This window comes from Galleria mellonella, unplaced genomic scaffold (assembly GCF_026898425.1).
Source record: "Galleria mellonella isolate WM207_F2 unplaced genomic scaffold, CSIRO_AGI_GalMel_v1 utg159, whole genome shotgun sequence".
NCBI lineage: Eukaryota > Metazoa > Arthropoda > Insecta > Lepidoptera > Pyralidae > Galleria > Galleria mellonella.
Genome location: NW_026442004.1, coordinates 1495069 through 1514598, shown reverse-complemented (window position 1 = coordinate 1514598; position 19530 = coordinate 1495069). Strand labels below are relative to the sequence as shown.

General features: G+C 31.0%; 1 protein-coding gene across 1 annotated transcript; it reads left to right on the top strand.

The window, feature by feature from the left end:
* Positions 1–434: 434 nt before the first annotated feature.
* LOC113523391 (homeobox protein Hox-C4) lies at positions 435–12773 on the top strand. Its single transcript, XM_052892611.1, has 2 exons — positions 435–1467; positions 11228–12773. Exons 1-2 carry the CDS (start codon positions 933–935, stop codon positions 11881–11883), a joined length of 1191 nt encoding a protein of 396 aa, XP_052748571.1. The 5' UTR covers positions 435–932; the 3' UTR covers positions 11884–12773.
* Positions 12774–19530: the final 6757 nt, after the last annotated feature.

Below are 19530 nucleotides of genomic sequence, written 5' to 3'. Positions count from 1 at the left end.
GTATTATAATAAGGTTTGAATTTGAACTTGCGTTTGTGAAGAAGATAGCATAAGAACAGCACCGCCTTAAAAATGGAAGGTGGTATGTAAAAATTGATGAACATGTATAGGAGTCCTTAAAGTGACAGAGTGCGCTGGCGTGTTGGACAGTCAGTGTATATTGTCTCAAAATGTCGTCGCAGGATAGCGCGTCTTCGACTCCATTGTTTATAATTAAAAAGTGATAAATCAAATGACTTTGCAAATATTTTGTTTCAATAAAAACTTGTAAATTCCTGAACTGAATAGCAACAGCGGAACTTTGATATTTTGTTTGTGACAGTGAAACGTTTAAAAGTGGACTTTTACTCTTGTAAGTGTAATATAATATTGTGACTATTTTTTGATAATAAAAAAATCTAAAAATAATAATTAATAATCTATGAAGAATTCATAATAATATAAAACGACTTTAGTGTGATATTTGTTCATAAAGTGATTGAAAACGGTGTGTTATGATTAAGATATCTCTATTTCTAAAATTTTAATAATATTTTAGGTACTTAAATAATTTTGATGAAAAGACATTTTTGTGGGGCAGTGTATCTCTGTGTGTTCTGGCTTATTGTGGATAAACAAACCTACCTATTGAAGGATCCTTGCGAGAACTAATAGTGGTAATAATTGTGCTTGTTCATTAGAAATATATTAATACATACACGTACCTACTACATTGTCTTCCCCGTGGCAAAGCTACAACTTAGTTTTTCAGTTAACTACAATACAGTCGAGACCAATACTGTCTTACTATATATGTAACAAAATAAAGAGCAATAACTATAAAATAAAGAAATAACCATTGAACTATGCAATGTTCCCGTGACGTTTGAATGGCGGCCATATTAACAGGCGTGTTGAACGAGAGGTGATGCGCCGACTCGACCACGCCCACCATGAGCTCCTTCCTCATGAACGGTGGATACCAACCGCAACCGGACCCCAAGTTCCCGCCTTCCGAGGAGTACAGCCAGGCAGACTACATACCACCAGGGGAGTACTACCAACATCAGCATCTACAATATGGATACCAACATCAGTATGCACCTGTGCAGATCGGGACAGGATATGGTTATGGAGGATACTATCACCCGTTGCCTCAGCACCCACCTGTGGCACCACCACCTCGGCCTCCTGAGCCCTCGCATCCGTCTGACGCAGATCACGGATACGCACCGCCTCATAGTGGAGAAGTAGCGCCAGGTCTTGCTGAACTTGGCTTAAGGTTAGAGAGGCACATCGAAGAAGCAGCACCAGCTGGAAGGAAGCTTCATGCACTCGGTCGTGAAGGGTCACCAGCTTCGGAGATGGATGAGGAAAGGCTCTTGCTAGATAGTCCGCCGGTAGAAGACGACGACTCTTCCATATGCTCCGACAATACAGACAGGGTCATTTATCCTTGGATGAAGAAAATACATGTTGCTGGGGCCTGTGAGTATTGTTTTATCATTACTAATTTATATTATTACAAATATTTTCCTGCAATTTCGTCTGCGTGGCCAGAATATGTTCACTGACCGAGATCAAAGTTGCCTATGCTCTTCTCCGTCCCATATAATATGTCTATACCAAATTTCATAGTGATTAATTGTCGTTATGGCGTTAAGTGGTAACAAACAAACAAACTCACTTTTATGTAAAATTATAGTACATATGACGTATTTATTGAAAAGTTTTTGATAAATGTGTGTATTGAATATTGACAAAAATAAATCATCTTTATTAGAAGTAACTTTCCTTTGTCTCTGGGGACGTATAGATAGGTGAAATGTTGAAATCAGTACTACGAGTATCTTTTATATATTTGGAATATTTGGATGAGAAAAATAAAAATAAGCCTCAAAACTGCCAGTGACAATTTCTTACAGAAAGAAGTATTAATTAAAAGAGAAATATTAAGGCGATAACTATGAACTTTCTTAAAACTGAAGCTATTTAATTGATGAGTTAACATTGACTTTACACATAATAGTTTAATGACGTTACTTTATAGCACTTTAGTAGTATTTCTTAGTACATACTTAAGTTTAGGAAAACTATTAATGGAAGGGTTTCAGGTTTTACCCACGTGCCAATTCGTATTACAGCCTACACGTACGCCATAACTTACGTATTGTTGTTTTTAAATTACCGTTTTATTTTAATATTAATTTTGTATTTTTATTTATTTTCTCATTACTTTGCATTGTTAATTATATTCTTATTTACTGTTGACTAATAGATAACACCATATTGTGTTAAATCCACCATTTACACTAATCAGAGGTAATTGCCTACCATTTACAGTAATACAAATAACACTTTTGTATGAGTAATATACTTAGATAACATACCATAGATGAAACAATACACTCCAACAATAGCCCGTAGGTACCTTTCAGACTTAAACATGATTGCCACATTTCTGGTATATTGTTAAATGTTTATTACTTAAACTTAGATAAACATACAATTCTATTAACGACTAATTGTATAGATAATATTCTAGAACATATTGTCAATAAATATGCCTTCACAATACTATACAAACAATTCAGATAAATACGGACAGGAAATTAGTTTTAACTAAATATAGTTTAAAGTTTAATGAATAAACAATAAATTGATAACATTTTAAACTATGGTTATATGATTTATACTTTCAGTTAATACCTATGTAAAAATCTATTTACCTATCTATTTATTTGTCAGTAGTAAATAATTAGTGGCAAAATTTGATATTTTACATGTTGATGGTAATTAAGGGTTAATGTAATACTGTTGATTGTTTGTTAATTAACGACTAATGAAAAATAAGCACCTTTATAAAATATAGTAGGTAATATATGAGTATAATAATATTCTTATTCAAGTATTGAATACCTATCTGTGAGAAAAAAAATCTAGTTCATGTTCGTGCATAATGTGAACAACATACACAAAACACCGTCATTAACGAAACATTAATATCTTTGAACGAACATCGTATATAAATATTTTTTGTTTACAATATTTTTTATTTGGCAGTTAATATGTCCTTTGCGCAAAATACGACCGCAAAATATCTTTTAAAACATTCTTACGTCAGCGGCGGATTCGTCAAAGAATTAACAAATTGCTCGCAATCAATAACACTCGCCGTCTTTACAAGGAGGTCCTTCAGTTATGTGTCCTTTGATGTGTTTTGACAGTTTACTAATGCGATGCCATTACTATTCTGTAAAGACGCCAGGTTCCCTTCAATTGACAATGGGACCCAACACTCATGTTAATGAGTGTCGTTTATTTTTATAGCTTTTAAATAGCTGTTTCTGGTCGAGAATTTACCGTAAAGATTATCGATATCTAGTTTTTGTAAGATTTATTCTCTTGATAGTTTAAGCTCAACTAGTTTTTCATGGGTGTCGCATTCTATTGTGAAATGCGGAGCGTGTAGTAATTTGTTTTCTAGTTTTTATGTCTTGTTATTAAATTCAATTTGGCTTGTATTATCCTTTTTTTTAATTGATTTTCATTTAAATATATTTAGTAACGGTATCGTTTTAAATGAATTGTACCTTCTGATTAGTTATTCGGATTAGGATTTTTTTGCTTTGTCAAAGGATGTTTTTATAAATTAACTAGTAACCCTTAATTTGTTTATTTTGCGTGGTTGATTTCGAAGCCTTTCATTGTTTATTAAAACAAACAAATGATCATAAAAGTTTTTATCTACAAATGTACAAAATGGTCACATGGAAAATTTTCTATTATAATTTTTAGTACAGTAAACGTATTATGTTTTTTTTTTTTAATTTGATATAAGTATAATTCTTCTCTGAACCACCATATCAGCCTTTAATAGTCCACTACTAAATGTAAACCTCCCCTTTGGGGATTTCGCTAGTAGTTGCCATGATTGGCAGGCGGATTGGCAACCGCAGTTAGATTTTAGAGATGTTTAAACGCTGCTGCCCACCTCTCGCCCTCTCTTAGTCACCTTTGACACTTATTTATCTCTTAATAGTTTTTGGATACTGTATCCGATATATTTTGTATTATACAGGTCTATTCTATATGCCATATGTCATAATCATTTTCATTTTATGTTGTTAATCTGTTTATACCTATTAGGATTATAAATCTAGAAACATGTAGCGACAACTAATAAGCTGAACTAACTACAATAACCTTTGATGTACAGATGAGACATAATTTCAAAGTTAACAAATAAGACGCTTAATGTGTATGCGTGTTATGTGTATGTATATTTACAAAGTCGCAGTTTACAGTTAGTATTTATACCAAAAGCCATTTTGGTTTAGGCATAGTCAGAATTAGTAATATTTTTAGTTATCTATTTTGTAGCCTGTTCAAATTTCATAATCAATGAAATTGATGACAGCTCTTCTAATAGCAAATTATGCACATTGTATAGACGATTCGATGACAGATATTGACGATGATGTGTAGTTATTGTATCTAATACAACACAGAGTGACTCTTGGGGTTATAATAACAAAGAACACAAGAATAATATGAGAGAACGTAATTAGGTACACGCGACCGATTGATGTCAAGTCCTTCGATTGTCCATGATGCAATATTTAGTCAAACATTACTCGTCGGGTCAAGAGCATTAATGAACCGGTTCCTTGATTGATTACCGATAAAATTGCCAGCATCATATTTGCTGTTCCGTCGAGGCTTCGGGTCTTCCTTATCGACACCTGTCAATGGGCCAACATTTTTCATTATAACAATAGTGGGACGATTCCAGATATTACGTTCAACGTAATGAGGCGGGACCACCGGGCGGGATTGATAGCGCTCGCGTCGCGAGATCGACTCGAGATTAACAGATCGCTTATGAGACCACACGTTCGTTGCAGGTAGCCCGTAATTCAATTCAGATTGTCATCAGCATGGTGACGTGTACCGCCGCTAACGAAGCGAAGATGGAACGCGTGGATCAGTAGCCGCGTAACGGCTCGTGTTTTGCAGTGCGTGACGATGATAATGTATAATGAATCTTATTATCATATTATATGGATATGATGAATTTGGATTCTTATAATGTGAAGATTTGAAAGAAATTTATTTATCATTTGTAGACAAACAAATATAGATATTCATCATATTGGGTAACAATATCATAATAGTGAAATTACTATATTTGGTCTTTTACATTAAAATTACTGTAATTTCAACTAATTCTATAGTTAAATTAAGTAGATGAAGAAATCCAATTCATAAATCTTTAGGTACTTTTAAAACAGGTTACTCTTACTCTTGCTTCATTGAATTTAATATTAATTCTTTTAAAGGACATACATTTTCAAAGCTTTCATTTTTATAATCGCATTAATTCTACATTTATGTTTTTTCTCTTATACCCAAGATTAAGTTTTATTTACACGAGTGGAGATAATAGTGCTTTTGAAATTATGTCAAAGTAAGCGTTACTTCTTATATTTTCGTTTATATAGGCTATACGGTAATATTTAGACTCCTTTCCATTTTTGTCCTTGTTTTAAATACTCCCTCTTCTTTTTTGTCTTCTATCAATGTCTGATATAACGATATAGATCCTTTCATCTCAATAATCGTATCTTTGGTCTTCTTCACATTTACTTTCATATTTCGGTTACATTATAGTCATCATTTGTTGTAATTCGCAATTATTTAATTTAATTATTAATTTATGTCTTAATCCTTATTAATATTATAAAATGTGTAAGTGAATTCGTTTATTACTTCTTATAGTTCTGTCTCTGTAACAGCTGAACCAATTGCTTTGAAATGTAGTATACACGTAGGTACTGTATGGAATGAAGATGGATATAGGCTGCTTTTTATTCTGATCTACAAATATGAATATATTTCAGGTTTCAGTGACTTCTTTTGAAACCTTATTAATTATTTATGATATCATTCAACAAATAAAATTACGAGTACATAATCGACAGTTTTCGATTAAGTAATACTCGTCTCCTAATATTATACCTTGTATGTTTTAATACCAATCTATATGTACGAGATTGTAGGTATATTGCTCAGCCCACGAACCCGGATCAATGTGGCGTCGTCATTCTGACCACTAGAAATCTCGGAACTCCGGCCAACCGCACATACCAGGCTGTCCCAAACCGCGGATTCCCTTAGAAATTCCACTGCCGGCCCAATATCTTGTCGCCATCTCTTTCTGAGCACTGCCCATTTACTAGTATTTTATTTTATTCCTCTTTTTATATACTTTACCTAACTAATGTTACTATCAGATTAGTGGTTAGATTTCTCAGAAATAGTTCGAGATATAAATTTTATCTATACTAATATAATAAAGCAGTGGGTATGTTTGTATGAACACGCTAATCTGTAGCTAGTAGTCGGGTTTGAATTATTTTTTCATTTGATTTCTTGGGTAAGGTCATAAGCTATTTAACATCACGACACGGTCACGGGTGAAGCCAGGAGATATAGGTAGTTCAATATAATTATCTAATTTTTGTAGTAGTCTAAAAGCAACAAATTAGCTGAATATATTTAAATGAAATTTGAAACACAGACCGTGTTACATTTAGAAATATGTATATACATATACCTACAAAGGACACTTTTATTCCAGTAATACGTCCCCGTGACGTATTTTATAATTGAAGGTCATAGCGTTCAAAGTTACAAACTCATATAAATCATATTTCAAGCATAAATGTTTTGTATAGGTATAATCGTTCAATTTAAATCACTTTCTTACAAACTTGTGGCTGTAAGTTCTATTTTGATTACAACAAAAATGTTTTTAACAGCTTAAAATTTATTGTTAATACGTAATATACAATAAGAACGGAAATATCACTTATTCGATTTATTACTAACAGGCCATATCTATTTATTAACCAAGAGCAGAATCACCTGATAAAATCTTTCCCTATATCCACTCAATTCTAAGATTATAGGATGAACATATTTGTTAAATTGATATAATCGAATTTTAGGTGAAAACCACTAAATGAGCTTCTAAAGTTTTTGTAAAGGAATAATGTAACTTTTATTTTGCGTTGAATATAAAGGCAATTTCCGGCGAAGGAAATTAAGGGAATGCTCGAAATCAGCCCGACAATGGCTTTATTTCGTGGCCAGAATTGTTGTGTAGTAATTGTGTTGAAGTACTTAGTTCGCAAAATGTAGACTATTTTTGTTATAACTATATAGATACTTTCTTATTAAACAGATAGATCAAAAGTGGGTCCACTTAGCATGATTTAATTTCTGTTGAGTTAGATCTATGTACACATTGATTTATATGTTGTGTTTGATAGCGATCATCATCATCATTATTATCATCTCAGCCATTATCTGTCCACTACTGAACATAGGCCTCCCCTATAGACTGCCATAAGGAACGATCCTAAGCAACACATCCGTTGACTCCCTGCAATGCGTTTGAGATCGTCACTCCATCTAGGGGGTCATCCTACACTACGTTTGCCCGTACGGGGTCACCACTTAAGAACTTTTCTTTGGAATTTGTCACGCAAAGAGACTCCGAGTATAGCCCTCTCCATACCTTGATAGTGATACTTTATATAAATAACATTTATTACATTAGAGGTCCGATACATACGACGTTGTATAAAACTATTAGAGCTAATATTGATTGTATTATTTTTATCTGGTATGTCACCAATGGTAAATTATCTTCTAAACATCTGTAATTCTGTGCTTGTAACTTATTTAAAAAGATCTCGATAAAATAGAAATTTAATCGAACGCGAAATGTATAGATATAACAATTATAATAAAATAGAAACGGTTTTTTGCATTTCATTAATTCTATATACAATGGACAGACAAATAAGACAATGGCTTTATTTCGTGGCCAGAATTGTTGTGTAGTAATTGTGTTGAAGTACTTAGTTCGTATAGTAACTTATTTAAAAAGATCTCGATAAAATAGAAATTTAATCGAACGCGAAATGTATAGATATAACAATTATAATAAAATAGAAACGGTTTTTTGCATTTCATTAATTCTATGTAGTTATTGTTACGGAATATATAGAAAATATATGAATTCAAATAGGATCTTCGATACCTGTATCCACTGTACAGTTCTTTGTAGAAGATATTTGTGATTTGTGTCATGCATCTTTTTACTCACTGTTGGAAACTGTTATTGTCTTTTTTTATTTGGCCATGTGAAATTTATTTTATTGATTCAGATTCTTTATTTGCATTAAACATAGTTACGTTAGATGAATAATCCAATTATATGTGATTCGGGCTATATGTAAAATTATGCATACCAGTACTTTAGTGAAACATGTTATATATTATCTAAAATTTTAAAAATTAACAACTATATTAATTCTATTTTATTTGTTCTTCCTATATAATCATTTCTCGCTTTCATAAAGCGACGTCTTTGGTGATTCTTGTTACCGAATAGTTTTCCATGACACCATTTTTAAGACATTAACCTATTTCCAGCATTCATGTTTTATATTGATAGAACCACATACTCTATTTTTAATATTAGTAAGGTCAAGTTCTTTATTATTTTTTGTTTACATCTTGTTTCGTGTATTTTTGTATCCATGATATTTATAAATATAACGCCGCTAAATAAAATCGCTAGCAGTAGGTAGGTACAATATTTGTCCCCGCAGAAAAGTAACGCTATCATCTGGAGATTTATTATTCCTGTACCTGTATTTTCGTCCAGCAGCTAATAGATTTTATGTCCTCTGTTTCTTCACTACTTAAATTCTTTCTCTATTCGAGTTTTCACTATACAAAAGAAGATATAGAAAATTTAAAAGAAATATAGTATATTGTTTGAAGAATATATTAAGTGCTTAATGATAAGCGTAACCAAAGTTAAATTATTTAATTTTTTAGACATTTTAGAACTTTGGCATTACCTACTAGTACAGGCAACATAGATCGAAAGAGGAAAAAATTTATGTAAACTTCAAACTTGGCAAAGTTATTTGTTTAACGTAACACTTGTAAAAAAGGTACATAAATAAAAAAATATTATATAATTTCTAAAACTTATAAAAATATAAAAAAAAAACTTACAGAAAAAATATTATTATTCATATAAAAAATCGCCGTTGCTTATTAAGCTAATTATATTTTTTTCTTAGCTTAATTACAAGATAATTAATTGACGTCAATTAAAAGCATAATTCTTTTGTGCAACATTGTGTAGTATCATATCATATTATCACACTCTCAGCGCACTGCGGCCATTTTGTTTAAAAAATGAACTAATTTGCTAGACTCAATTAATCAAAACAAAAAGGAAGCTCATGCTCGTGCATGTGTAATTATTATGCACATTAATTAACATGGGCCCGCGAGGTTGCTACATAAATTATTCAGTACGGTGTTCTGGCACGCAATGTGCTACCTTATTTGTGCGTGCTACCATTATATGTTTATATATTTAAAACATTGTATTTTATTGGCTTGTTTACAACCAGCTTAGTACATATTTTTAAGTAAATGTGTGTAATTAATAATGTTGGCAAACTGGATTTATAACACTAATTTTTTAATCTACTTAAATGTAAAATAAGCAGCAACGTTTTAAGCATTTATTAAGTTCATGTAAAATAAATTACAAAAATACAAAAATGTAAGACATTTTTGTAATATAATGTAATTTGCAGTTCTGGAAACTTTACTAAATTAATAAAAAGCTACATCATTAGTGAATATTTAGTTGCTGTCTTAAGTAAGGTTGAGGCTTTTATGCTATTAAATATGATTAGTTTCATTGTTTTCAAGCGAGATACATCGGCAAGTGACAGTATTTTTTTCTTTGATGCTTAGAATCGCAAACAAGCTGATGACTTATCTAATGGAAAGAGTTAACTGTCGCCTGGTGACATGAACAGTACCATAGATATCACACGGTATATTAAAACATCGGTCATTTTCAAAAATAATGAAAATATAATTATGCCAGAGGAAGACTTAGTTTAAAAGTCGATTGCTTGGGTACCTCTGTCCCATTCGTGTTTCAACCGTACAGCAGTTGTTTGCATGGCTGTGTTTCGGTTTGAAGGGTGGGATATGGCGTGAATTTACTGGATACGGAGGAATAACACCTGAGTCCTCAGGAATGGCAACGCATAGGGGATATCATGGGCAAAACAGTATACTTTGTTATGTCCATGGTACTGCTCATGTCTATAGGTGACGGTTACCACTATCTATCAGGTGGGCATAATATATATATATATATATATATATATATATATATATATATATATATATATATATATATATATATATATATATATATATATATATACAGCCATACAATAGGCTACTTTTAAAATTATGAAATTTAATAATCGTCATAATATCAGCTATTATCTATCCATTATCTATCTATTCAATTTATGAAGTAAAATGATAAAAATTTAAAATGATTAAAGCCTATATAACGTATGTATACTACAGTTTATACCTACTACATGACGATATCATAAATATCATCAAAATTGCAATGTAAAAGTATAGACTGGGGGAAGAAACTCGGGAATGGGAACTTCAAATTTTGTTCTACAATCAATCACAGAATTAAATCTTGGTCCCATGTATTGTAAGAAGAGTCATCAAAATAGAATGGTAAAATAATGAAGGCGATATTTTGACTCATACTGCCTAATTATAAATCACTATCTTTTTGAAGTCATTCAAAAAGTTAGAATCCTAAACTATTTCTCATAATAGAAGATCTCTATATCTCAAGACGCCCTTGTTTAATTGTTACTACTGATCTCGGTACAATTTGATATTAACGTGATGTTATATACTTACTATACTCTAAAAACCATATGATTATTTTTTATTGTCGTTTAGCAGAGTAATCAAATGAACACACGCTATTTACAATGATTTAGATATTTACTTTAGCACACGTTTTTTACGAAATTGTTTTAATATAAGACGGACAAAAAATAATATAAGACAATCGTACTAATACTAATAAATGAGAAAATTTAAAAAATACTTAAGTATTAGAAAATATGTTACTCAATTACAATCAAGAGCTACATATATTTTTTTAGCTATATTTTTTATTTTGTGCACTGTTATTTAGATAAAAAGTTATACAAAAAAGATAATAAATATACAAAATATTAAACAAACAGAACTTTTTAAGCAATAGTATTATGAATATTCACCAAATTGTTTTTATTTGTTACAGCGAATGGTTCGTTCCAACCTGGAATGGAACCTAAACGGCAGCGAACAGCATACACGAGACACCAAATATTAGAATTGGAGAAAGAATTCCATTACAACAGGTATCTAACGAGAAGAAGACGAATAGAGATAGCCCACACTCTAGTCCTGTCAGAAAGACAAATTAAAATCTGGTTTCAGAACAGACGGATGAAATGGAAAAAGGATAACAAACTGCCCAACACCAAAAACGTTAGAAGAAAAACCAACCCAGCTGGAGTTACTACTACAGCTAAAGGGGGGTCCACACCAAAGAGTAGATCAAATAAGAATACAAACAACAATGACAAGAAAAAATCTAATAACAATGGGAGACCAGACAGTATAGAGAACGTAACTGATAATATTATGAATGACTTACATTGTGTTGGCTCGCAACAAAATTTATCGCATGATCCTGCTATCAGTCCAATGTCGCATCCTGGGAATCAAATGAACACTGGCCATCCAATGACTCCACATCATCTTCATATGATGAGTATGCATGGGATGGATCCCGGAATGGTCGCTAATCTCTCCACACACGGTTCGCCTGTTGGTGCCAATGGTTGTGGAACAGGACTTAATCCTGGTAGTCAGCCAGTGATCAAATCGGATTACGGTCTCACCGCCTTATAATCTTTAAAGTATAAAGAAGCTATATTTTCATTAACGAACTCTGTAACATTTACCATTCCTTTGTGTTGATAAGATGTAATAAAGTGATGATTATTAAATATTAAGTTTATTATAAGTCGTGTAAGTATTCCTAGGATACCCAGTCATAATTGGATGTTTGCGTAATTACCTAAGTGGAAAACTCTACAATGTCAAAAGTGTGATTAATATTATTTTAGGATAGATATAAACATCTCAATGTCGAATTTGTACATTTCACTATAAGTCATTGTCTTGTACTATAAGTCTATTTATTTAATAAAAGTACTAATTTTTAAGTAAGTAAACGCAGTATTTTATTTATAAGACAATTTTGTAGAAGTGAATAATTTTATAAAATCGTCACTATGTTTCAAGTTACCATTTCACTTAACATTAGGTATTCCATGGTACCGAGTGGTATTGATTATTCTGCGAATACTTTATATTAATACTCATAACTTTGTTAATGGTATAACATGAGCTAAGTATTAAGTTATTGTATTTAAAATCATGGTAGATACCAATGAAATGTAAATGACATAAAGTCAGTTGTACCATAGAACAAAATAAAAAATAGAGATGAGATCCTGAGAACTCTCAAAATGGTTAATTAAAAAAAGATTATGAATTCAGTTAAAATAAAAAGTGAAGCACAATTGCAGATAGCGCAAATAAAATAGATAGTATTGATTTCACTAAAATTGTATTTTAATTACTTATATTTAAAAATTATAAACAAAACATGAACACAGCTAGTTTACAATTATGAATTTTATAAACTACGAGAGTTATTACTTGTATTTCTTCTGAATACTAAATAAAACTTTTTACTACACCTACACTAAAAAAGGATATAGTGAAAAGAACAGAATCACATATATATATATATATATATATATATATATATATATATATATATATATATATATATATATATATATATATATATCCCTGATGTTACAGGCGTCTTAGACTACGGTAATTCCATTTATCGTCAGTATGTATGCTTGTTTGCCACCATAGTAATATACAAGAAACCTATATAAATAAAACATAGCATTCTTTTTTATTTTATTTTAAAACATTTGGTTGTTTTTAGATTAAGATATTTATAGCACAACAAGTAATATGTCTATTTGGAAAACCCTTTAATTTATGATTAATATATATACGTAAAACAGTTCATACTTTCTTCCAAGCAGTTATATCGAGGCATGTTACAAATATATAAAAAAATTAAGTAGGTGTAGTAAAAAGACGAAAATTATCTGATCACAAATAAACTTTTGTACAAAATAACATGTTTTGTAATTTAGACAATGACTTAGGCTTACGTACAAATTGTGAATTTTAATTTTAATTGGACAAATTGTTTTGTAACTAAAATAGGAGAACTGTGAATACAAAAACCAATAAATATAGTAATGGTATGATGACAATCTTTATATTTTTATTCAAACGTACCAGCGTTAGTAGGTATTATTTATGTTAAGTTTTATCAGTAGATTCAAGAAGAAAAATCTGTTCCTGGCACATGGATGTGGTATTTTATATAGTAAATCATTGAGATAAAATAACACAGGCTTTATATCAATACAATTTCATGATTATGATGAGTAATCATAAAGAAAAAAAGTGTCCCAAAATTCTTATCGCCACTCAACTACTAAACCAAATTATCGATAGAAAAGAAAGGAAATATAAAACAGAATATTCTAAGAATAATAGAATGGATACTTCATTATCATGATGAGTAAAGTACGTTATTACGCAGATCTGAGAATAATTTTAATAGTGTTAGTACAAGAACTTAATCTTTCGAAATTATTTCAAGTCTATAATATTATATAGACAGAGACTATAAAATATTTAAAAACCTTTAAAGGCTTATGTATAAATGATACTTCGTATACAAGTATTAAAATACTGGAATAGTTTTATATATTAATAGTTTTACGCTACGGAGTCCAATGGATTATAATATTTTTAGGTCCACTTAACCTTATAACCTCTCGCATTCCTATACGTATAGATAACAATAACGATGCAAATACATCGTTTACAATAATAATTAAATTTTTAATACTTAAAATATATGATTAAAGACTTACAAATACATTCGTTCACATTTTGATCCATACATCATTCTCTTTACATCCAGATCGAAATATCCATTTCGCATTAACAATCCTGTGAACATCTCGCCTACGCACCGATCATTCGTACCCATCGCTTCGATATCATAACCTTGTGACATTCGTATCGAATGAAATGAAAGCAAAAATCGTAATGTATTCGTTCAATGCGCCGTCATCAATCAACGTCGGCGGCTCATTGTGTGGCCGGCACGCAACGAACGTATCTTCGACTTACTTTGTATACACGACCTCTCGCGCCGGGTACACGGTTTTATCATTCGTGATACAAAGCCATTGCGATTGTTTTAAAAATTCATTTGTTGATGACAGATGTGCGAATGTGCGAGCCTTTAAAGATGATAATTATTTTGGCATGTCAGCTGTTGACAACACAAAATAATAATCACATTTTGTTAGTCACTGATCGGAGTAGATATATATTGCACACTAATTTAATAATAAAGTCACTTTTTAAGATAAAAATAAATAATAAGTTTTTCAAGTATATTTGCATTTTCTAAAATATTAGAATCATCAGACACTTTATTATTATTAATAATAATAATAATATAATAATCCTTCAAAACGGCTCGAATGACCGATTTTTATGAAATTTTTTATTTATATTTGGTAGGTATGAGAATAAGAGGTAAAGTACCTTTCACACCGCTATGTAATTAGAGTGTCCCTATCTAGAATATTTATTTATATGATAGAACAACGTTTGCCGGTTTAGCTATAATAGTAATAATAATATAATAAAACTGTCATACTTTATTGTAATTATTTATATAGGCTTTACTTAAGTTTTAAATTAGAAGATTTCTCGCTACTTTAAATTAAAATAGAAGCCCTTGTTTATAAATAATTATAAGATTAAGATAGTAAATAATACTATAAATGAAAATGGGTGGCTAAAACCAACATATGAAATGAGGAATATAAATTATTTTCATATTTTTGCTATTTGTGTAAAAAAAATGGAACGGTAAATGACTAAGCCACTTAGGAAGTTTTTAACACACTACAAAAAATCCACTAGCACAAAAAAATCCCATAGAAGTTAAATATTCACAACAAAAATGTTTAAATTAGCAGCTCACAATACTTTTGCAAATCAAAGGTTTTCGTATAACAATTATGAGAAATGTCCTTTTCTGTTAACGGCGCGTCAAAGAGTTAAAGATTTTTAGTAGTAAACAATAACTCATTGTTGCAAAATTTGTATGCAAATAACCAGATTAGGCTACCATCTTCTTTTGACGAATTTATGATGCCACTGTTGTCGGTCGCAGCTTTTATGTCCCGTGTCCCTTGAGATTCTTTGTCAGGATTGTCCAGTAGCTGTTTTACAGTTACTTCCCAGTTATAGAGTAGCTGCATAATTTTTTTTTTATAATTGATTAGGAATTTATTTAATATTTACTAAATACATTGGTTATAATAATGTGTTGTTTCCGTTTGTCTAGTCAATTTAAAAAATATGATAAAATACTAGCGTTTCTAATTAATTCTGTTAAAAAAAAACGACATGATAGGTATTTAAATATAAATTTTAAGATGTCTAATTTTTTTTAAATACATAAGATGCGGGTAGGTAGATACTCTTTACTATTTCTTCTACTTACTTGACAGTTTATTTCATGCATGGTCATGAATAAAGTTAATATAAAATAATATATATTTGATTTGTAATATCTTGTAATGTCTTTACATTAATTATCATATTCCTCTATTACTATATTAATGAAAAACTGCAGTTGCCATAAACTGAGGTATATCAAAGGCTAGCTTGATATTTCGAAATATCTGCATATTATTAATAAGATATTTACGATAATTTGTAAAACACCTTGCAGAAACAGAGAACGTTCGGGAACGTACTACAGAGTCGATTGTGAACGATACTCGTAAATTTACATAGCAAGTATGTAGCAATTTAAAATCTATTCTATTGTAGCTACTACATGATTTAAGGGACAAATTAGAAAAAAAATCAGTTTAAATTTATATTCAACTAAACTAAAATTTATTTGAGTTGTTAATCTCTAACTACCTATAAGTACAATGAACTTGAGATCGTCAATAGAATAATGAGAAGTACGACTAGTCAGATTGAAACTTTAGATAGTTATTGAATCTCATTACACACATATAGTATACGATTGCCATTCGCCAGTGGCACACGTAGGAGGAACGAAAAAAGGAGCAGTCCATCATCAGCACGAAATAGTAAGTTATTAATAGGTTATGATACCTATTTGTTTTTTACCTGTAATATAATGAATTTATTCCAGAGAGAGACTTTGTACAAAAGTCGTTTGCTTGTGCACCTCTGTCCTATTCGTGTTTCTACCGTGAAACAGTTGTGTCTGCATGGCTGTGTTTCGGTTTGAAGAGCTATGGCATGAATTTACAGGGTACAGAGGAATAACATCCGAGTCCTTAGGAATGGCAACGCATGGGAGGTATCATGGGCGAAAGAGTATACTCTGTTATGTCCATGGTACTGCTCATGTCTATAGGCGACAGGTGGGCCGTCAGCCTGTTTGCTATTTTAAGTTGTATAAAAATAAATATAAATATATAATACTTAAACCACCTTGAAAAATGATGACTGATAAGTATCTATAAGGACAGGTAAAACAACATACAATCTAACATAAAGAGAGAGAGAGAGTCGGGTGTCTTTAGACATAAACTCTTTCCTCCTTATTCATAGAAACTAAAATGTCCTGAAAAGATTTTTAACTATTAGAGTGTTTTGTTGACATTTTAATTGAGAATTTAGTGCAGAAGAAATTAACAGAACAGATTAATAGCTAAAATAGTTTTTTGACATATGTTTTTATGATTAAGGAGGTTTATGACAGATAGCAACGCTATATTTCTAGGATATGTCCTAGAAATATGGCGTTGCTATCTGTATGCTATGAAAGATGAGATAGTTGACAATAATATAATCATGCAAGAACAACTGCTCAGCATTGAAAATATATATCTAAGCAACTGTGTTTCCAAAGTAGTATGTCTAAGAAAATATATCTCGTTGCCATTTATTGATAAAACTTTATAATTTAAATCTGGATTTTTTTTAAATCAGTGATAATAGAATAGTCATTCCAACTAGGCTATTGGTATATGCTCAAGGGGAATTAAGTGAGAGATAATAGGTGACAATGAAAGCAGGTCAGCATCGTAACGAATTCACCAAGAATTAATCACGGTGTTTTTTTAAAAGGGACCGTCTGGAGGTCGATCTATTAGAGTGAGCAAGGAGGATGAACTCCTTATTACTAACAATCCCTTCAACTTTGAATTTGTATTATTATTAATCATTTAAATATTAAAATAATGAAGGAAATTTAATATCAAGTGAACATGTATAATTAATCACTAATACGATAATAACTACAGATTATTTAAATCTAATATGATTTTTTACGGTTTGAAGTCCTATGTCTACTTAACTTTGTATGAAGTTGCCGCCAAATATAACCAACAACTTCAAAGACACGCAACGAATTCTTCAACTCCCACCAGGATTGGAAACAAAAGGGCTAGCGATGAAATAAAAGACTTCAATCAGGGGCATTTGGCAGGTGAGAGCCGCGCATCCCCGGGGACTGTTTAGTTAGTGCCCGACCAGTGACTTGCGATATTTACACGAATTTAGTCGTCCAATTTTTGATAACATATTTTTCCTTAATAGCAGTGTCAACTGGTTTTAAACTACATTGAGACTTCATGAAGTCATCTATTATCTACATAGATCAATTTGATTTAATAATCACAATATATTTCTTAGTTTATATTGAGATTTAGAATTATAAATTTCTGTACCATGGAACAAGTCAACAAGTGCAATAAAATTATTTTCATTTAAATTTAATAGAAATAGACATAAAATTTCTAGTACTTACAATATAAAAAAAAAATAAAAATTGGGTAAACATATTCTTTGTACACAAAAACTAATGGAGTAAAGATACGATGCGTCGCTACTTTTATTCTTGGGATGTTATAAGACGTAACTGCAACAATACAGAAGATAATCTTGTCCAGCAGAGGGACATTATTTTTTTATTGTGATGATAATATGTTAAAGTTTTAATAATAATGAATTACTAAGAACTCTGAGACATTTAAATCTGAGATACATATATTTTATAGAGATCCATTAATACTCATTCGTTATTTTAACTTCTAAAAACATAGACCCCGTAGTATTTTACTCATATAACAAAATACTTGAGCCGTATCAGGAGAGTCAGCAACTTTATTATGGCGCAGTGAAATGGCTGAAAGGCTGAAGGCGCGGCGAGACAAATTTCAATACATCGTATAAGAGACGTTGCGTAGGGTACGCGCCCCACGGAAATATGGCGCATATTCCCTATAAAGTAAGTTATGAGAAATTAGCGATTTAGTTATTTTCTAACTGTAAGTGGCGACTGTACGTTTGCAATCAAAAGAGTTTGTACAATTAATATTTCATAATACCATTCCATATCATCCATAAAATGTCCACTGTTGAACATTAGTAAACTAATGGCAACCCCCTTCCCCTTAATAGGGAACCGTTGGAGGATTTTGCTAGTGGTTATCATGCTTAACAAATAGGTTGGCAACTGCAATTAAGTTTTGATGGTATTTTAAGAAGAGTGCTGCTACCCATCCATCGACAATTAAGTTCCCTTAGTTATCTATTATAACAGCCACAGGAAAGGCCTTTTTTCCTGTGGGTGTTGTAAGGGGTGGTCCATACTATACTGGGACCTCACGACATTCTGGGACTACACGGCCAATATTTCCTAATGTGCATGCTTAAATGTATAGTAATGCATTCTATTATTATATGTTTAGGAATCAATATAAATATAAAATTGAGCATCCTATAGAATATATCATAGAATATTATTAATAGAATATTATCTATATTATAAAATTATTACTATGAAGGATTTATACTAAAAAAATATTTTGGAAGTCTACAAACTAAAACAGTGGAATCCTAATTCAATATTTTTTAAAATTTAACATTTATTGAACGTAGAGCATGTTATTTATATTATAATTTATATATTATAATATATAAATAATTTATTTTTCCGATTATTTTCGTTATTATTAATTTTAATATAATTATAATACTACTTGACTAAAAAACTCATTGGATAGAAGAAGTTTAAATATCTCGTATTTTATTATCTTAAAATATTGAATTTCTGTTTACATCACACAACCGCTTTGTCGTTTATCTTGGACTGGATTTTCTTGTAGGTATATGGGGTGGCTAAACTCGTCGGCTGTATGTAATCCATACTCGAGACGTTTTGAGAGCTGCAGAAACGTACGTGAGATGACGACTCGGTGCCGGGGGTGATGTGGATGGATTTCTTTGTTTGAATTGATTCTTTAGTGGGATTAGTACAAGATGTTGTACTATTGATTAAATTGTAAGTACTTTGTGTATATAGAGGGACGT